The 19,879-nt window shown below is 42.8% G+C and overlaps 1 gene segment (V, D, J or C); it reads left to right on the top strand.

The window, feature by feature from the left end:
• Positions 1-19,879, top strand: part of LOC116484549 (T cell receptor alpha chain constant-like) — a 544,481-nt gene that overhangs the window by 504,730 nt on the left and 19,872 nt on the right. The window contains 1 exon segment of the C gene segment in view: positions 6,704-6,769. Coding sequence covers positions 6,704-6,769 — 66 coding nt within the window.

Raw genomic sequence — 19,879 nt, forward strand, 5'->3', positions numbered from 1 at the left:
TTTAAACCTACCTCCTTGAAAAGGAGGGAAATAGGCATTCAGGAGCCTGGCATTCCCGGGTGTGCTCCTGGGGTGTCTGTGTCTCCACATTGCCATTTTGGAGACAACAGGACCCATCCAAATGTCCAACCAAAAAAATAAGAGGCTGGTGTCACCACATTGACTGTCTGTTATTAAAACCTACAACAGGTTATAATTAAGATTATGGAATGACTCACCCAAGGAGCTTTAAAATAGGATAGCCTAGTTTTAAATGGTTCAGCCTTGGGAAATGCTGGAAGACAAGGAAATGAGATAGATGACTCCATAGGTTTGTTTTACATCTAGTGAACATATCCATCCCATGTTAATTTTTTTTAACGACTATGATAAAGAGCATCTTTGAGGTCAGGTAGACCCCAAAGGAGGAAGAGAAAATGGGACTTGGTTCTTTAAGTGTCAAACAAGTATCCTGCCAGGGTTGAGGGCAATGGCATAAGGCTTCCATCTCTTGGTGGTGAGAGACCACCACATCCATGGACTGTGGAAGGAGAATATTTTCTAAAAGACGGGGATCCCTCTGGGCTAAAATGAAAGATGCTCATGACCCCCAGCTAGGGCAGGGCTATAGTGAGTACAGCAAACATAAGGCAAGGTATCCTCAGAATCTGGTGACATGGCAAATTCTAGAACTTAAGGCTTAGAGCCAGGGTGACGGGAGGGCTCTGTAATGCAGTTCCTTCTCAGGTGGAAATCCAGATATGTGCCCTAAGTGACCCATTCCTGCCCCATTTTTGTTTGGGCTCTGAAAAGTGGATTCCTAGCTCAGTGGCTGTCTGCCATGTATCTTTTGCCTTCAGTAACAGAATTATGTTTGATATTGGAAAGGAGTTTGTTGAATTGTTGCTTTTATAATTCACTCTCAGTGTCAAATGGGGTCATTCAATTTCCTCCCGCACATTTGCAATAAGCAGCATAAAATTCAAGCAGAACAACTAGAAGACACAGAGAAAGATGGCTGAGCTGATAATGAGGCCTGTTTATTACAGGAAAAGAGACAATATAGGAATCTGTTAAGTCCCATGAGGGTGAAATCTCCATCAAAAAATATGTAGCTTTCCCCAAAAAAAAGTCACTAGGAGTTTTTGTTATGGTCCCAATCACAGTGTGAACAGAGGTGACAAAATCATCTTTGGAAAAGGGACACGACTTCATATTCTCCCCAGTAAGTGCTGTTGATGTGATTTTCTGGTATTGACTCCCACTGAGTTCGAAGTGTTGTGAGTGTTGAGTAGGAAAGTTTCTAAGACGTGTGGGTGGCCTGTAGGTCCTGGGCTCTTCTCTTGCAGAGGCCCAGGCCGCAGCCTTTCCGCAGCTGAGCCAAATACCAAATTCTCCCCTCCAGGGCTGGAAAAGTTGCTACCAGTCCCCTGCTACCCAAATATAAATTATCTTCTTCATTGTTTATTAACAAGAGTAAAAGAATCGTGACGCTTTGTCCAGACTTATTTTCCAGTCTTTCCCCCAGGCTTGTCCCTGGTAACCTTTGTTTGGACACATTGTTAAGCCCAGCGTGATTTCTGGCTCCAACTAAATTGATTTTGGAAATGACTCCAGCATACCTATGACCCTTCTCCTTCCACCCTCCACAAAAGATATATTTTTCTTTATTTGGCCTCTGCTGAGATTCCTGGCTTTGATGCCCCAGGATCTCTCATTTCCCTTGTTCCAGGGATAAGTGAGAGATGACTTTTTAAAGAGCTACTTTCATGTTAGAGACAACAAAGAGACTATGCCAGCAAGAGCAACATCTTGCATTGAGCCTTCTCACTCTATGCCATTTTCCAAATCTTTTTCTTTATTTAGGATAAGTGACCACTCCTTTTTATTTCTAGTACAGCAAAGAGTACATCATGATGTCAGAAACAGGGATTTCCTTTAGAATATTTTTCACAGGCAAAATAAGCTAGAAGTCTGCAAGCAGTTCAGAAATGCATCCCTGAGCTACAACTCCATGTATGGAAGCTCATCAGCAGGGTAGACAGGCAAAGCAGAAACATTTTAATTATACCATACTTTGTAGAGATTGGGGGAGAAGTGGGCAAATACGTGCTAAGGAAAAACAAAAACTATGGTTAAGTGGGGAGATTTCTAGATGATTCTAACAGGGAAGAGGACCAACAAGAGGAAACTTCCGGAAAAACCACCAAGGCCAGGCATTCAGGGTTTTTGTTATGGAGGAAATCACTGTGGGAATTCAGGAAACACACCTCTTGTCTTTGGAAAGGGCACAAGACTTTCTGTGATTGCAAGTAAGTGTTTCTAGCCATCCTTGATTTTCATCAGCAATGGCTTCTTCCCTTGAGTTATTTTTCAGTGTACCTAGAACGCTTTTGCCCCCAGGAAAGGTTTGGAAGGAGCTGGGCCATTAGCATTGCACAGGAAAATTACAGGTTATTCTGTTATAATTCGAAAGCCACCGGGACAGTCATGAACACACACAGAACTGGGCCCTGCATTGCACCCTGGCCTAGTTGCCTCCAGCTTGTTCTGACCGTAATCCTGGCCCAGTTTGCTCCTCTGATCCCAGGAGACCAAAGCCCTGGGCAGAGAACCAGATTACTCAGCCTGGGGGAAGCACAGAAAGGCTTGTCTGAGATCCCGTCGCCCAGGCTGGAGTGCAGTGGCGTGATGTCGGCTCACTGCAAGCTCTGCCTCCCAGATTTACGCCATTCTCCTGCCTCAGCCTCCCTAGTAGCTGGGACTACAGGTGCTCACCACCACGTCTGGCTAATTTTTTGTATTTTTTTTTTTAGTAGAGACAGGGTTTCACCGTGTTGGCCAGGATGGTCTCAATCTCCCGACCTCATGATCCGCCCACCCCGGCTTCCCAAAGTGCTGGGATTACAGGTGTGAGCCACCACGCCCAGCCCCAAAAGCCATTTTTAAATACATTGCAGGTTTCTATTTAATGTTGTTATTCATTTTGATTTGCCCAAGTAATACATTAAAATTTCTCATTGTAAACCATTGAAATTACAGATGAAGTCCAGGCGCAGTGGCTTACACCTGTAATCTCAGCACTTTGGAAGGCTGAGGTGGGCAAATCCCCTCAGGTCAGGAGTTTGAGATCAGCCTGGCCAACATGATGAAATCCCATCTCTACTAAAAATACAAAAAGTAGTCAGTGGTGGTGGCAGGCACCTATAATCCCAGCTACTCAGGAGGCTGAGGCAGGAGAATCACTTGAACCCGGGAGGTTGACGTTGCCATGAGCTGAGATCATGCCACTGCCCTCCAGCCTGGGCGACAGAGTGAGCCACTGCCCTCCAGCCTGGGCGACAGAGTGAGACTCCATCTTAAAAAAAAAAAAAAAAAATTACAGATAAAGCCAGCATTCACCTTGGCCACTTCCTTCAGTTTCAGTTTCCTCCTCCCCAAAAGTGACCACTGAGACCAGCTTGGTGTGTTGTGATGAGTTTCTCTGTGGAATATGTTTATGTGAAATCTCATCTTCAACCAGGGAAGCTTGAGAGGGAAAGGGCTCAGACTGCAGTTTGCAGGATTTCAATTAGATATAAGGAACAGTTGATTAGATGTAAGGGCTTTTAGCAAAGGAAAGCTTTATAATAAAAACTAGGAGCTGTTAATAACTAGACAGGTCTTCTGTCAGACAACATATTGTGAGGACAGGAGGATGGATTCGATGACCTCTGAAAGTCCAGCCAGGACTCTGGAGGACTCTGAGGAAGGGTCTGTTCCATAGCCCACTCTGTAATGCCCTTCTCTCTTGCCTATTGTCTGGTTGTTGTTACAGTCTGAGCTTTTGTCAGAGCTGCTCCTATGCTGTGAGTGGTCTGATTTTCTCAGCATCTCTGGGGTTTTTGCAAAGAAAGGAAACTCTGTGCATACTCTGGGGCTGGGAGTTACCAACTCACTTTCGGGAAGGGAACCAAACTCTCGGTCATACCAAGTAAGTTCTTCTTTCTGGCTAATTATTCTTCCCAAGAAGCCTGTCTTCCATCATGCAGAAGCTGTCAAAACACAGGTGGTGGTTTCTTTGCTTGGTTTGTGTTGGGTGGTTAGTGATATCAGTTGGAAAACAAGGTTATTAATGCACATATTCCCTGGGGCATTGTATTTGGACATTTAATATCCATGTAGTCTCTCCCTGTGAAAATATGTGAACCTCCACGAAAAGAAAGGTCCAAGCAAAGTGGCAGGGAAAAGGCAGGAATTGGATGAAAATAGCCAAACAGCCTGCAGGAATACAAACAAGGCAGGATCCCAGAAGACAGAGCAGGAGCCACTTTGAGTGAATTTCCCAGGAGGTGCTCCTGCCAAGGCCCATTCCTTCAAGGAAAATTAAGGCAAATAGAATTGGGATGGGGAGTTGCTACTTATTAGTATTCCTCCCACGTTCTAACCTAATTATAAGGAGGTTGTTTTGGCCATGGGCAGTCATCTCCGGTTTTGTTTTCCTGCTTTCCTCCCCAAACTCCACCTGTCTTCCTAGAGGCCTGAGTCAAGGTTATTGCAATAGCACTAAACACTGTGTAACACCAATGCAGGCAAATTAACCTTTGGGGATGGGACTACGCTCATTGTGAAGCCAAGTAAGTTGTGTTCTTCTTTGCCTAGGCCTTCAGGGGCAATCAATCAAATCATTAGTTTGAAAAAGACTTTAATCCTGTGCATCTGGTTGGGCTCTTTATTAATGTTCTTTCCCCAGGCCAAAGAGAGTTGGTTCTCTTCCCTACTTTAAAATGAGATGTGAGCGCATGTATGCATGCACACACGCATGCCCATATGCAGACTCTTGCTCTAGCTCATGGTAAGGGCTTCTCAGGAGCATATACAACATTTTGAAAGAAATAGAGAAACAAACAATAATGAGCCAATGGAGCTGTCAGGAAGGTTCTCCACCACCCCGACCAGGCTCCCCAGCAGGATCTCTGGCCATATAGGATGTGCTCGCACTGTATCGGAAGGTCCAGGATGGGAAATAGCTCTCTGTAATTAATTCCAAAATTTGGCAACCCTTATTGCCAGAAAGTACTTCTCATATCTAAGTTTGATCTCCCTGCTGCGATTTAAATATCTACTTGAAAAGAACCACTAGAACTCTGTACATCTGGATTGAGAATCAAGTAACTGCCATAGAATATGAGGCTCAGCACTGAGCCCACCTCTGCAGCACCTCTGACGTGTCGTGGGTCCCCTCTGGACATTTTGAGCTCAAGTAATAATGGATTAAGCAGGATAGCACGAGCTTTGGAAACAGAAAAACCTGAATTCAAGTCCTTGCTCCACTACTTACCTAGCTGTGTGACCTTGAACAAGTTACTTAATCGCTCTGAGCCTCAGTTTCCCCATCCACAAAATGAAGATAAAAATATTCCTACCTCGTTGAGTCATTGTAAAGATGAAATAATACAGCTAAGGTATTTAGCATAGTGCTCAGAACATAGAAAAAGCTCATTAAACCCGCACTATTAATAATAATGATAAACATCATCTCTAACCCACTGCAGAGCCTTCGTTTCGCCCCTCGGGCTCTTCTGTCAAGGCTCTGTTATGCATCAGCAGCAGAGCTGGAATTGGAGGGAGGGTGGAGAATGTCAGCCTGTTCTATGAAATTCTTCACCTGGGATTTGAAAGTGGAAATAGAAAGAATTCTGACTAATTTAAATACAAAATCATCCAAGTGTCAGAGGCAGGGAAGAGGTTTCTGCAGAGAGCTGCATGGCTGGGACCCTCAAGGCTCCACATACACGCTTGGAGCAGGGATGCGATTCACAGGATGGCAGGGCAAGGGTTGCAGAACTGAAACCTCGTACTTCCCCATCACCAAAATGACCCCAGCATGATTTCCTTTAAGGTGTCCCGAGCCCCTTCCCAAAAGACAGGCTCCCCATGTGGAGGGGCAATGACAGAGGGAAGATGGAAACTTTATGGGAAGGGCGATCTATCCCAAGGTTGTCCTTCTACTCTTCGGGGTAGTGAAGCTCATGAGAAATATGGCTCCTGAAAATAGCCACTAAATGAAACTCTCCAACCTGGAGGTAGAGGATCAGTAAAGTCTGCAGAGGCAAAATGAGGCAGTTTATTTCAAAGAAAAGAGGTTGAGGGCAAGGTGGGAGTTAAGTCACACTCTAAATCTGGGAAAGGAAGCATTAAACAGAAGATGGAGGGGCTTGGCTGTCCACCTCCACCAGGATTCAGACCACAGGACATGGCTAATACTGCAAGAAGGGAGTTAGGTTAGTGGTAAAACCTTTCTAATAGGTTTTTGAACAGTGAAAAGGAGCTGTCAGGACTAGTTGCCAGGGTACTTTCTCTAGAGGGTTTTTGAAAGGAGATAGACACCCTGCTATCAGGGGTGATTGGAGTGCAGCCCTGCCTCGAGGCAGGAGGAGAAATGAGAGAAACTCTTTAAGCCTCTTTCCAGCCCCCGGAGCCTCTCTCCATGAAAAAGACTCAGGCTCATTAATGCAGAGCTGCATCCTTCAGGACACAGGGGGTTGCTGGGTTAAGTTTTGGAACCTTTGCTGGCTTCATGGTTCCCAAACTCCCTTTGTTCTCAAGACTTGACTTGACAAATGGGCTGGCTTTTTCACTTCAAAGCCAAAAACACAGGTTCTGAGTGCTGTGTTGTTTGTGGCGTTGAGATGCCCAGGCTGGAGGGAGGAAGCTCTAGGGGGTTTTTGCTGAGCCCAGAAACACTGTGGGAATAACTATGGTCAGAAATTTGTCTTCGGTCCTGGAACCAGATTGTCCGTGCTGCCCTGTAAGTACAGTTAAGTGAAGATAGAAAATGAGTCCAGTGCTTAATGTGGGGAGAAGCTGCAGGGGCTTGAGGCCAGGAGTCCACTGTGACCTCAGGAGTGGTGATGGAGAAGAAGGTTAAAAAAGGAATGAGAAGCAGAACCATAAGGACAATACAGAGAGGAAGGGTTCGCTTTTTCAGGAAGGAAAATCACAAGGCCGTGTGATTAACACTGGAGGAAATGCACTCCATTGGAGTGTCTCTTCTCGAGAGGGCTTTGTATCGGGGAAAGCTGAGCTGGTAGGTTTTTGATGCTGAGATAATCACTGTGCAGAAGGACAAGGCTTCTCCTTTATCTTTGGGAAGGGGACAAGGCTGCTTGTCAAGCCAAGTAAGTGACATATAATTTATATGTGCTGAATATGATTATCTCCAAGAGGAAAACTTGCCCTCTTTTCCACTGGTGCCTCCTTGGGTCAGAAGGACATTAAAGGTGTTGAGCAGACCAAGGTCCAGTACCTCGTCACCTTCTTCATCCTTGAAAGAGCTTTAAGAGGTGTGGAGGGGAAGAAACCCACCAGGACCCCACCAATAAGCCCAGCCTTAGGACCTATCTACTCTGTCAGACTTGAATAAGAACCATCTGATAACAAGGTCTTCATCAGAAGAGGACTCCAGCACAGTCATCCCCATTTGATAGATTTTGAAACACGGTGGCTCATGCCTGTAATCCCTGCACTTTGGGAGGCTGAGGCAGGTGGATCACCTGAAGGTCAGGAGTTCAAGACCTGCCTGGCCAACATGGTGAAAGCCCGTCTCTACTAAAAATACAAAAAATTAGCTGGGCATGGTGGCAGGCACCTGTAATCCCAGCTACTCGGGAGGCTGAGGCAGGAGAATCGCTTGAACCCGGGAGGCGGAGGTTGCAGTGAGCCAAGATCATGCCATTGCACTCCAGCCTGGGCAACAAAAGCGAAACTTCATCTCAAAAAAACAAACAGACAAACAAAGTCAGGCAAGTAGAGACCAGTGATTAACACTCTTCCAATAGGAACAGAACCCAAGCATCCTGAAGTAGTTTTTCCAGTGGCTCGTGAATTCAAAACATCAAGTTATTTAAATGACAGGGCAACCGTTGTGATCAGCTGTCATTTGAGTAGTGCTGAGGACTCGGTCTGACCTTGGGTAAACTCCTAGCCTGGTGGGTTTCTATCCCTGCAGCATCTAAAGCGGACGCCCAGGCTTCACTGACCCCAGCAGTCTGGCTTTCTGCCCCTGCCGCCCAGGAGGTGCAGCTCTTGGCACACACCATCCTTAGTGTCTTGAAAGAAGAGAAATTAAAAGAGAAAGGGGGAAAAGCTTGAATCTCATATAATGCAGTTGCCTCATTCTGTAGCAAGATTGTTTCCCCATGAGAAGTTTGTCTTCATTTAGCAGCTGTCTTCTCTGGGGAAGCCATTTTGTGGAGGTGTTTGTCACAGGGTGACAACTGATGGCTGGGAGAAATTGCAGTTTGGAGCAGGGACCCAGGTTGTGGTCACCCCAGGTAAGCCCCATTCCCTGGAGCCTCACCTGCCTTAGTATTTGGCATGCCCTGCATGCCAAATATTTCTAGCCGAGACTATGAGAAACACATCTGAAAGGAAGCCATTTCCCTGAACAGCAGTACCCAAAGCCATTAAGCAAAAATGAGAGATCAGATTGGTGTTAAATAGAAACGTTTTTGGATAAATAGTAATTCTCATTATTCTCTATCGGTCTCCTGTGTGAATACCCTTATTTCCCTTATAAGGAAAACAGTTACAATAAGCAGTATAGCCATGATTCATGCTGTGGTGTGGGAGCAATCTGCTGTGGATTTGAGGGTGGAGGATTAGAAATGTGTTCAGGCAGATTGGATGTGTTTTTGACAGGATATGTAACACAGTGTGAATTATAACCAGGGAGGAAAGCTTATCTTCGGACAAGGAACCGAGTTATCTGTGAAGCCCAGTAAGTATAAAATTGTATCCCTGGATTAAGCAATGTCTGTGGATTAAGGGCTGATTTAGACCCAATTATACACTATATGAAGAATGTTTAGAGAGGGGGATGAGCATCAAATAGGAAGCCAATCGTCGTCCTGGCTAGGATCTAGCATCTCAGTGCAAAATGGGCTATGTAAGTGTGTCTCTGGGAATTGCTCCTGAATATATGTGTTGGGACTAAAATGTATGACTGGCTACTTGATGTATTGGCTGGGATCATATCCCTGGATTTATGCAGTAATTGGTGACAAGATTTCTAATTCCTTAACAAACCTTCTAAGGCACTATTCTATTTGGCTAAGATTATGTCAATTTATAGAAGGAAAGAACCTTGTAAATAATGATCATTAACCAAAAGTAATGTGATTAGTCTCTCTCAAAGTCTGAAAAACCACTTTTTTTAAAAAGTTTATGCATGACTACTGAGGGACATTTCCTGTTTCTGAGACTTTCGGCCAAAAATTCATACAGCGTAGCAGAGAAGAGCCTTGACAACCTTCCTTCTTGACTTTCTCCGTGGATGAGAAAACTCAGGCTCAGGGAAGAGACTGATCCCGGCCCCACAGCCAGTCTATGGCTGAGCTAGAACTAGATTTTAGGTCTCTAATTTGCCAAACCTGTCAGTTGGCTCAAACTTGAAGTTTGAGGAGTCCGCAAGATTCATCTGACAAATATTTTCATGTACTTGCGCTCTGCCAGCCTCGGTGCTGAAACCAGGGATCCAACAGGAAGCAAACTCAGTGTGATATTGCCCTCATGCAACTTACATTCGGGAGGTGGATTCCATGTTTCTTCCCAGATACGACAATGCATACCCTGATTTCTCTTGGGCATGACTCTCTTACACTATCATCACTTCCTTAGGAAATACTAAAACTAATTTTTGCTGCAGTTTTAAAGTCCTTGAGCAGATAACTAACACAGATACCACTTTAGTCAGGAGAAGGGCAATGCCCAAAAGTGAAGTAGAAAACTAGGAATTTCTCTGATAATTGATTATAAAGTTATTTTATCAATGTGAAACGAGTGGCCAAATTAACTGGGCAGTGCCAGCTCTGTACCTACCTCACTTCGATTCTATAGACTCAGTCTCAGGAGGATTCAAGAATTCAGACAGTTCTCTGATGACATAACCCAGCGATGCCCAAGACAGAGGAGGCATATTCTCTATTCTGGACTTTGTGAGTCTCCTTGGATGAAAAGATTTAAGTGCTGTTTTGACACCTAAAATCGGAGCGTATTTGCTCCATACATATATCGAAAATACACAGTTGATGTTTAGAACTTTGTAGTGGAAAGTGGAAAGCAAAGGTCCCCTAAAAGAAAATGGGATTGCAAAGATGAAGGAGGGTTAGTTTAGGATTTATAGAAAGTCAATTTGGCTACTCCAGACCAAACCTAGATTGACAGTGACGCAGGCCTAATTCATAAAGGAACCACTGCCAACTCTTTGTTCAGTGCTCTGCCAACCCGGCCTGTTTGATCTGGTTTTTGTTGTTGAACAAATCGTAGTGTTTCTTCTGGTTCTGCGTGGCAACTGACCTTTGGATCCGGGACGCAATTGACTGTTTTACCTGGTAGGCTGCCACAATTAAATACTATTTGCACTGATTTACTAATCTACAAATGTATTCTGTACATATAACTTAATGGGCCTGAGGTTGAAGATGGGGAGAGACAGCAACAATGCATACTAGAAAGGGTAATGCGAGCAGAGAATTATTTATCAGAGACCAAGAAGAGAAAGAGAAGGCTTTTTGCTAAGGCTTTTAGTAATAGGAGTTGATGAAAATGAATAGAAAAAAATTTCATTTTAACTTAGAAGAATTGCTGAATAATGGGAACAGATTCCATAAGGGGAATCTCTGTTTCTGAAAATATGTACACTAGGACCAGACTATATGCTACAAAAACTCTCTCACACCAAGTCTAGTTGGTCACTTACATTTCTAGCCTATTCTAGTAGCTATTTCTAAATAAGTCTTTAAACATAGAGGTGCCTATATTTAAGATATTTAAATGAGGCTCTATTTCTATAGCTCTCTGGTGCCCTTCCAGCAAAGCATTGCTGTAACACATTGCTTATCATTTCTACAAGTGAGAACAAGTAAGCCCCTTGCCCTCCAAAACTGCATGAGTATTATAATTACTTGGCTTAGACTGAAGTCACTTCTGTGTTATTTCTCATAACTGTGTTCATTTGTTGAGATCTGTTTAACTCCAAACTGTGTGGGCGTCTAACTGTTGGCACTAAGGTTTCTTTTCTCTTGAAATTGTCAGCAAAATATTTTACCCATAAATAATGTTTCATCTAGACTTGCAAATGACAACCAACACTGCAGCCTCTTTTTTTTTTCTTTATCTTTGTTTCTTTTTTTCTGAAGGGAATATGCAAGCAGGAAGCCAAAAAACAAAAAAAAACACCAAAATGTACAGTTTGACTGTGGGGTCTGGGAGGAGAGTGTCAACGTGGATGCTAAAATATACGTGTTGTATAATGTAGGTACTGTGACAGAGAGGCTATAGTGATCTTATTACGTCGTACACACAGAGCACCACTGGTCAGCTGGCGTTGCTCAGGGTGTCCTTAAGAAAAGCTCAGGTCTAGTTGTCAAGTGCAAGCCAGATTCAGATACAGAGTCTCAGAGAGAAGCTTCCAGATCACCCTGGAGCTAAATGCAGAATATGAATTTTCCCCTTAGTTAAGTCTACCTGAGGGGAATTTTCATTTATGATTAGGAAAAGAGAAAGGCAAAGAACATTTACTTGCAGTGTCCGTGTTTCAAATATTATGTGCATTGAGCACAGAGGACACAAGAATGAACCCAAGCAGAAAACTAAAGAAAAGAAATCAATAAAACCACTGAAGAAAACCAGTTGCCCTTATCTTGCCTGTCTCTGATAATGAATGTGCCTTCCCTGCTCATTGCTCACTTTGGTTCTCAAATTTTCCAGGGAATTAGCAAAGAACTGGTAGGGTTGGGTTAGTCTTGGTCTAATTCGGTTAATCATCTCTGGATAACAAGTCTCCTTTTTAGGAAGTGCCAGGGGATTTTTTGTAATGCTAGTAAACATGGTGTACAACTTCAACAAATTTTACTTTGGAACTGGGACCAAACTCAGTGTAAAACCAAGTAAGTTATAGTTGCCTAGAAGAAAAAGTTACCAACACATTATGCTAAACTCTTCTTTTCAGTCTGTATTTCAGTTCTTTTAGTTTGCATTTTGGGTCCCCACCCCTAATATTTTATTAGTCCTTATTCATATGTCACTTGAACAGATATGTAGTAAACAAATCTCACGATCGAGTAGACATGCTGAAACTGCCAATGTTCTCAAGGTGCTATTCTATATAAGGAAAATGCCTCAATTTTAACTGTTGCTACTTAACAAAAGAGCATTTGGATATAATTTAAAGCACCCCTGAATGTCCAGGATTTCAGAGAGGAGACGTGACAAATTAAAATTATATGTATTATTTAAAGATGAAAAGAATTAGATCCCCTTGATAATACTCTAATAACTAACATTTCTTCAACATTCGCAATGTGCAAAGCACCTTTCATACCTTGACTCATTTGACCCTCCTAACAACCCTCTGGGATAGATATTACCTATCTCCGCTTCCACAGATGAGGAAACAGTGTGAAAGTTAAAACTAAAGCAAAGAGGTTGAAATAGTTACCCAAGGGCTCACAGCAGATGAGGGGCAGAGCTAGATTAAGAGCCAGGCCTGCCTGTCCCTCAGCCCACTCTCTTAACCACGGTCTTGGTGAGGTTTGTGTAGGGCGACCTCGCACTGTGGCTCTAACAACTACAAGCTCAGCTTTGGGGCCGGAACCACAGTAACTGTAAGAGCAAGTAAGTAAGAAAGAAAACTCCAGAATAATTTTAAGCAAAATGGTGGGTAGGTTTTTAAGCAATTTCACCTAGGAAGTGCAATCATCAAGAACCAAATTCTAAGAGCTTTCCCAGTTTGTGTTAGAACCATAATTTTTCTACTTCACATGTCTGCCTCACCACCTCTGTCACCTCAGAACAGCTCCTCCTAAGGCATGCCTTCACAATGGTACATTTGTTGGTGGCACAGTCTTTGTGGTCAGATAAAAACTGAGCTAATTATCTGAAATTATCTCAGGTCTCTAAGGGAGGGAGTTAACTCCTTTCAAGTATTTGGAGAACTACTATGCAGACCAGGTAAGGGGTGAGTGTGGAGGCCAAATCAAAACCAGCAGGTGAAAGATGTGCCCCAACCTCCTCTCAAACATTGTTGAATAAGTGGAAATGCCCTGCAGTAGAAAGGCTGCTTTGTGAAGTATGGAACTTTTCTTCCTTAGATATCTTCATGCCAGACCCTTAAGGTTAACCATGAGATGTTGCAGAAGGCACTTCTATGCCATTTTAGCTATTAGACTGAATCATCTCTGGGCTCCCTTTCAACTCTAAATGCTAAGATCCCATGACTCAAGCCTGGAGGATTAATAGGTGAGCTCAGACTTGTTTCTTCTATTTTTACTAGTTTGCTAGCCAAAGAAATAGTTCATCAAATTATTCATAAGCTAAAGCCTGCTTGGGATTTTTACACCTGGAAGATGGTGGGGTGTGATTTCCCAGTGCAGTAAATGAGAAAATAATAGGAGATATCAAGGAGGAAAAAAAGAAAGAAGAGATAAAGGGAATGTCTTAAGGGAGGCTCAGAGGTTGAATGAAGGAAATGAGGTGATTTTGCAGAGGACAGATGTGGCTATCAAAGATTTTACAATTTCAGCTTTGGAAAGGGATCCAAACATAATGTCACTCCTAGTAAGTGAGCAGCCTTTTGTACTGGAAAATAGGGCCAGGGGAGCAAAGTTCCTTCCAATTTAAACACACTCAAAAGGATGTGTAATTGCTTTCTGATGGGAGGGAACTCTGAAGGTGGAAAGACTATTGTTACCACAGATCACTTGTCCCTGGAGATATAGCATCTGAGGACTGACTGTCCAGCTTAGACTGCTGTCTGCACAAGAAGAAGACTTACAGATGCTTAAAGAGGATGGAGGCAAATTTTCAACCCTATACTCCAAAGCTGAGGGGAGAGGGGATGGGGAACATTAGGGCTGGGTTCATGTAAAGGGGACCAGCATTGTGCCGACAGAGGCTCAACCCTGGGGAGGCTATACTTTGGAAGAGGAACTCAGTTGACTGTCTGGCCTGGTGAGTGAGTCTCTTTCTATTCCAGGGAAATATTACTGTGGAGAAATTAAAAGGGGAGATGAATTAACTCCTTTAGTCTTGAAACTAAAGAGATATGAGTATTTCCCCTCCTGGAGGACCCCAGTCCCTAGTTAGACTAGGACGAGGAAGCATAGGGAGGCAAAGGCAATGGAAAGTCCCTTTTAGGAACCCAGGAATCGGAGAGAACTTGATGGTCTCCACCAAAGGCAAAGAAGGGAGGTCCCACTAAAACATGTGAGCATCCCAAAACACCTGCTCTGGTCCACCCACAACATTTGGGGAAGGACATGGCCCTCCACCCAGAATGGGCAAGCAAACTAGACCAGCTTTCTAAGGTGTGTTTTTCTTGGGTCCTGTGACTCTTGGCCATCTCCCTGTCAGAGACTCCATCTGTTGCTGCACTCTTTCTTGTTGAGAATGGCCTCTCCGTGGTTCTCTGTAAAAACTTTCCCCAAGAAGCCTGTTTCCCTGCTTCCTCAGCACTTAGCCTCACCAATGGATGGGCTGTAGAGTAGCTGGAGGGAGTCTGGGTCTGAAACTTTCACTGAAAAAGTAAAGTTGATCCGCAATATCCAGTGGATATGGCAGCTGTGAGGACCTAGGACTGAAGTACTCGTCCTCTCTTTGGGGCCTTTCCTGGGCACTCGATTAAATACAGAAACCCTGTTAGCAAGTGCATGCATGTATATGAGTGTGTTCATTCAGCATTTCCATTCTGAATGTATGAATAGCCTTACCCTGAAGATTCCCTGGAGCTTACAGGGCTTTCTGTTTTCAGAGAAAATTGCCTTTGTGAGACAAAAATGGCCAAGTGGGCCCCTGAATGAGGTTATGGTTGAGAGCTATTAATATTATCCTTATTCACAGAGCAAGATCCGAATTCCCAAAGCAGAGTAGAGAATAACTATGTGAAGGGCTTAGATCCAAATATGTGCCCGCTTGCAAGCATTCCAGCTCTATGAAGAGGATACAGTGCTAGGAGATAGGATTGCCCTGCACATTGCAAACCCTCCACTTTTCCAAGACCATACAAAATGTCCTTTGTTGAGCACCAACTGAGTGTTATTTTCTTGGTCCCTGTGGTTTTTGCTGGGCCTCAAATCATTGTGTGATCAATGCTGCAAGCAACAAGCTAACTTTTGGAGGAGGAACCAGGGTGCTAGTTAAACCGAGTGAGTACTGGGGCTTGACCCACAATTGAGCCTTGCCATCAATTTGAAATTCAATGTGCCGTATTGGCCCAAATTAATGTCTCAAACTTGTCTTTAAAATGTTTCATGTTGCTTTTATGCATAAGCATGCACTTATGTACAAATTCAGCATGGATAAAGGATATTGTTATCTTGATGTTTTCTAGAGTCTATTTTCTTAAGAGAAGGCACATAGTAAAAGGTACTTTTCTTATTTCTTCACATTTCTTATCTGATTTTCCCAAGAGGCAGAGGAAGTTGGACGCGGCGTTTCTCTCTATTCAGAGTAGTTGATTTGAACATGGTCACAATAGCAGAGCAAGGACTTACAATTTCTAAGGTTCAAAATATTGCTGTCTGTACCAGGCTGCAGCCTCTATAACCATTATTCTGATTTATTTCCTCTGGCCCTCATTTTTCCCAATTAGTGTAACTGAAATATTGGTAACCCTTATCTTCTGGTTCACAGAAAGTGTGCAAGGATTAAAAAGTCGCTGCTCTGAAAAGGAATTGAGCTGGAGGGTTTTCTTTTGGATCAGGGGTTTTGTTTTGTTGACGGTATTGTCTCTTTCACTGAGGGAGGGAGTAAGAAAGGAGGCATACTTGAAAGGCAAGGTAATATGATCAATACATGAACGTGTGCAAAATAAATCATTAAGGCATTCAACTAGAAGCCAAAAAACAGTGTGGACCCCGGCTCAGCCACTCACTCACTAGGCAGCCATGAGAAGATCACCAAGCTCTCCCACCCTCAGTTAATCTAAAATGTGGAGATTATTATTCCAGCCTTGACTACTTCAAAGGATTCTATGAAATTCAGATGAGATAATATATGTGAAATCTCTTTGAGAAGGATGGGTGGTCAAATGATTCATGATTTTTAATAATTAGATTTTACGCAAAATTTCATTTGAGGGTAAACTTAAAGGTGAACAAGTTTAATGGACTTTGGCCATGGCAGAGAAAGGGCTGGGTTTGGATATAAGGTGGACCTCTCTAATTATGAGAAAAAAAAGAACATGAGAATTGGTGAGCAAGACCTTCCCTGGAGATCTTCAGAAACCTGAGGTCACTCAGGAGAGAAATGTATGAGGTTGAGAGCTTATAGTAAATGGTTTCTGAAGTTTCCCACCATTCCAAAGAGTGCGTGAGCTTAAAATTTTCATGAGTTTAGCTAAATATGTGCTTAGTGTTAGGTTTCAACCAAGCAAAAGAACCCTGGGAGAAGTACTGTTCTTGGAAATAAAGCATCCTTTGGTTTTTGTGATACAATAGATCACTGTGAGTTTTCAGATAGCCAGAAGCTGCTCTTTGCAAGGGGGACCATGTTAAAGGTGGATCTTAGTAAGTATTATTACTAATGAATTCTGAATTTGATTAGTTATTGAGACAAGTAATAAGCTTTTTTGGAAATCTAAGTGGACTGCCAAATGTTCTCAATTTATCCATATTTCATGGGGAGCAGAGCATTCTCCATGCCTTCTCCATCCTCACTTCTGCCAGGTAGCAGTTTGCATTGTTAACAGGGAAGCAGAATGGAAGCTTAACAGAGAAGCAGTATGGAAGACATCTCCTTAGCCCAGTAGTCATTTCCATCAGAGAAGTCTGATCTGAAATGCAAACACTTTCTCTTGCAGCTGGCAGCCCCTTGCAACCTCAGTGCCCTCCATGGCCAGGGCCAAAGCTTCCAGGTGCCCAGATAACATCCCAAAGTCACTCTGAAAGAAAATCGGTCTTACTTTCCCTTTTCTAACCAGGAGTTTACATAGTTAGATTTACATCTAACACTTCAGCAGGGAGAAGACATGATCTAAGTGTGCATGTGGACACTCTGTGTGACTTGGAGCCAGGCTCTGCTCTTTCAGTCCCTCCATTTATCGCAAAAGGAATGATGATTAACAACTCCATGCCTAGACTTCACTTTAGACATCACCTCAGAGAGGCCTTTCTTACCCAGCCAATCTAACAAGCCATCAAACACAGCCACTGCCTGGCTGCTCTCTACCCTGTTATTTAGGCTGATTTTAATTCACTCACTTTCATCACTTAACATTATACTATCTATGTATTTATTGTTTGCCTTCTTCTAGACCGTAGGCACCACGAGGACAGGGACAGTGTCTAAGTGGCTCTCACCATATCCCTAGTGCCGGCACAATGTCTTTACACACCGGGGGTGTTCGGTGAACAGTTACTGAGTGAATAAAGGACTTAGCACCAACTGCCCCTCTTTTTCACGAAATTACAGAGCTTTGCTATTTCATACCCAAATACTAAAACCCACTGAGATTTTTGCAAATTTCTGTCACTTATAGTTATATCCAAGGTGGATTTGAGTGAGCAGGTACATGAGGTATTTGCAGGGCCTCATTTCACTGTGCCAACCAGGCAGGATCTGCACTGATCTTTGGGAAGGGAACCACCTTATCAGTGAGTTCCAGTAAGTACCTGATAATTATTGATCATAGTGCTTGTACTTATCCTGTAGTCATATATTGCACAAGTGACCAAAGGCCTCCTATTTCTTTGAGTTAAGAAATATTGACATTTAATGAGGAAAGCCATTTAAACACATGGGAAAATTGGATGTTGTCTCCCACCCCTAATACTCCAACCATAGCTCCTGTCCTATTCCATGCTCATAAAAAAATTTAATTGATAGAAGAAAGAAAGGTTATCTACAAGGATATGAGCAGTTTGCTAAACAGTGGTAAAATGAGATTATGTACAGGTGTTGATTCCTAGGTAAAAGTGGAGGTCAGAGCTGCTATCCTTTGGCTAGTAAAACAAGATTACTTGGTGAAATTATGTAAATCTCCTTGAAAGAAATAAGTTTCAGAGTTGTCTAGAGAATATCACTTGGACTCTTCTCAGGCTTTCCACTACATCTATTGTACCACTATGGTGCCCTGAAAAGAGGCTTTCTCAGGCTTAATTCCATGGCTTAGTCTTTATTCCAGTATCAAAAAGGGGGAATCCCAGCCAGAGCTCCCATGAGGGAGGATAGCTGCATGCTAATCACATTAATCTATTATCAAGGTAACTCAGGCATTTTTGTCAGGCAGCACAGTGCTGTGATTTATAACACATTCATCTTTGGGAGTGGGACAAGATTATCAGTAAAACCTGGTAAGTAGGCAATATGTCACTAAAGTAGGAGGCTTAATGTGGCTACTGAGACCCACTAAACTTACTGCAGTATTTGGAAGGCCCAAGTGTCAAGAAATTAATGGTTTATGCAGACTTAAGTGGATTCCAATGAAGGAAGAAATGTTAAAGTAATGGCACAGAGGATAGAAGAGCTAGCTGTGAAAAAAAATAGCCATGTGGATGAACCAAACCCAACAGACTGAAACAGCCTAGAGAGTTGATCCCAAAGAAAAAGGCAGAAAGTCTGGCTGAGCACTTCCAGTTCTTCTGAGCTGGCTTGATTAGTGAATCTGGGCCGTAGTTTCTTTATCTATAGAATGAAAACATTTACTATCACCTCAGATTTTTTGTTTTAATTTTGTGGGTACATAATAGGTGTATATATTTATGGGGTTCAGATGTTATTTTAAAGATAAGCTAATATATGTGAAAGTATTTTATAAATTCTTAAATGCTATCCACATGTAAAATATTATTTGTTTATAGGACAAAAAAACTATGTCAGATCGTAGAATTCTTTCAACATGAGAATTTGTAAGTTCTTAGTCAAATAGCCATTTACATGTAATCTGTAGCCCTAGGCATTGGTAAAAAGCACTCTCTCTTCTACTGAAATATAGTGGCTCAAATGCTACCCAAATGAAAAGGGCAGGGGAAGGGAAGTCATTTTGTAAAGGCAGGCATTACAGTGTGAATTCTGGGAGTTACCGGAAAGTTACCTTTGGAACTGGAACAAAGCTCCAAGTCATCCCAAGTGAGTTCAATTTCCTACGCATTTCCTCTTCCTTGTGTTGTCTTCTCTCAGACCGTAACATTTGGAGCACATAAAGAGATATTATGGGCCTGCCCTTTTCTGGCTGTTTCAGGAGACTGAAATAAAGGGATTGTATAAGAACATCCCTTAGCATGTTCTTAGTATTGTTTTATCCGGTTTGTGTTTCTTCTTAATATCAAAAAAAAGCTAAGACATTGCCCGTGAAGCCAATGGAAAACAGTAGATTTGCAAAGAACTAAAGAGAAGACAAGTGGTACTTTTTACCAAGCTTAAAGCAGAGTGGGTGTCCTTTAATCAGAGGGATGCTTGGTTCTGGGGGCTGGATAGGACTCAAGTAAGTAACAAGGCTACCACTGAGTCACTGAGCTTCTAAAATGAGTTGACTCGGGGGAGCAGGAAGCTGCCACTCATGATGATCTGGATGCTATTCCGTGAAGTTTCAGATTGATTGAAGTTAAAATTAGGGGTGACACTATGTCAGGAATCTAAAAATTGATAACTGTGATGGAAATGAAAGAAGGGCTAGCTATGTCTGTTGGATAAATGGAGTTGAAAATCATGAGTTTGATGGCGACAGACCCAGAGATATGGGCAGGTAGAAACTTCATTCAAGTGATATGCAGTAAATACCCCAAATTTGAGTCAAATGGCCTGTGTAAAAAGGAAGTTAAAATGTAACCTGTATCTCCTTGTAGGTGAAAAGGCCATATCTCTAGGTCTTAGGTATGAAAAGGATGTGTGGGCTTCTGGGTGCTTTTGACTGACTAAGAAA

The sequence above is a fragment of the Hylobates moloch genome, unplaced genomic scaffold, assembly GCF_009828535.3.
Source record: "Hylobates moloch isolate HMO894 unplaced genomic scaffold, HMol_V3 SCAFFOLD_16, whole genome shotgun sequence".
Taxonomy (NCBI): domain Eukaryota; kingdom Metazoa; phylum Chordata; class Mammalia; order Primates; family Hylobatidae; genus Hylobates; species Hylobates moloch.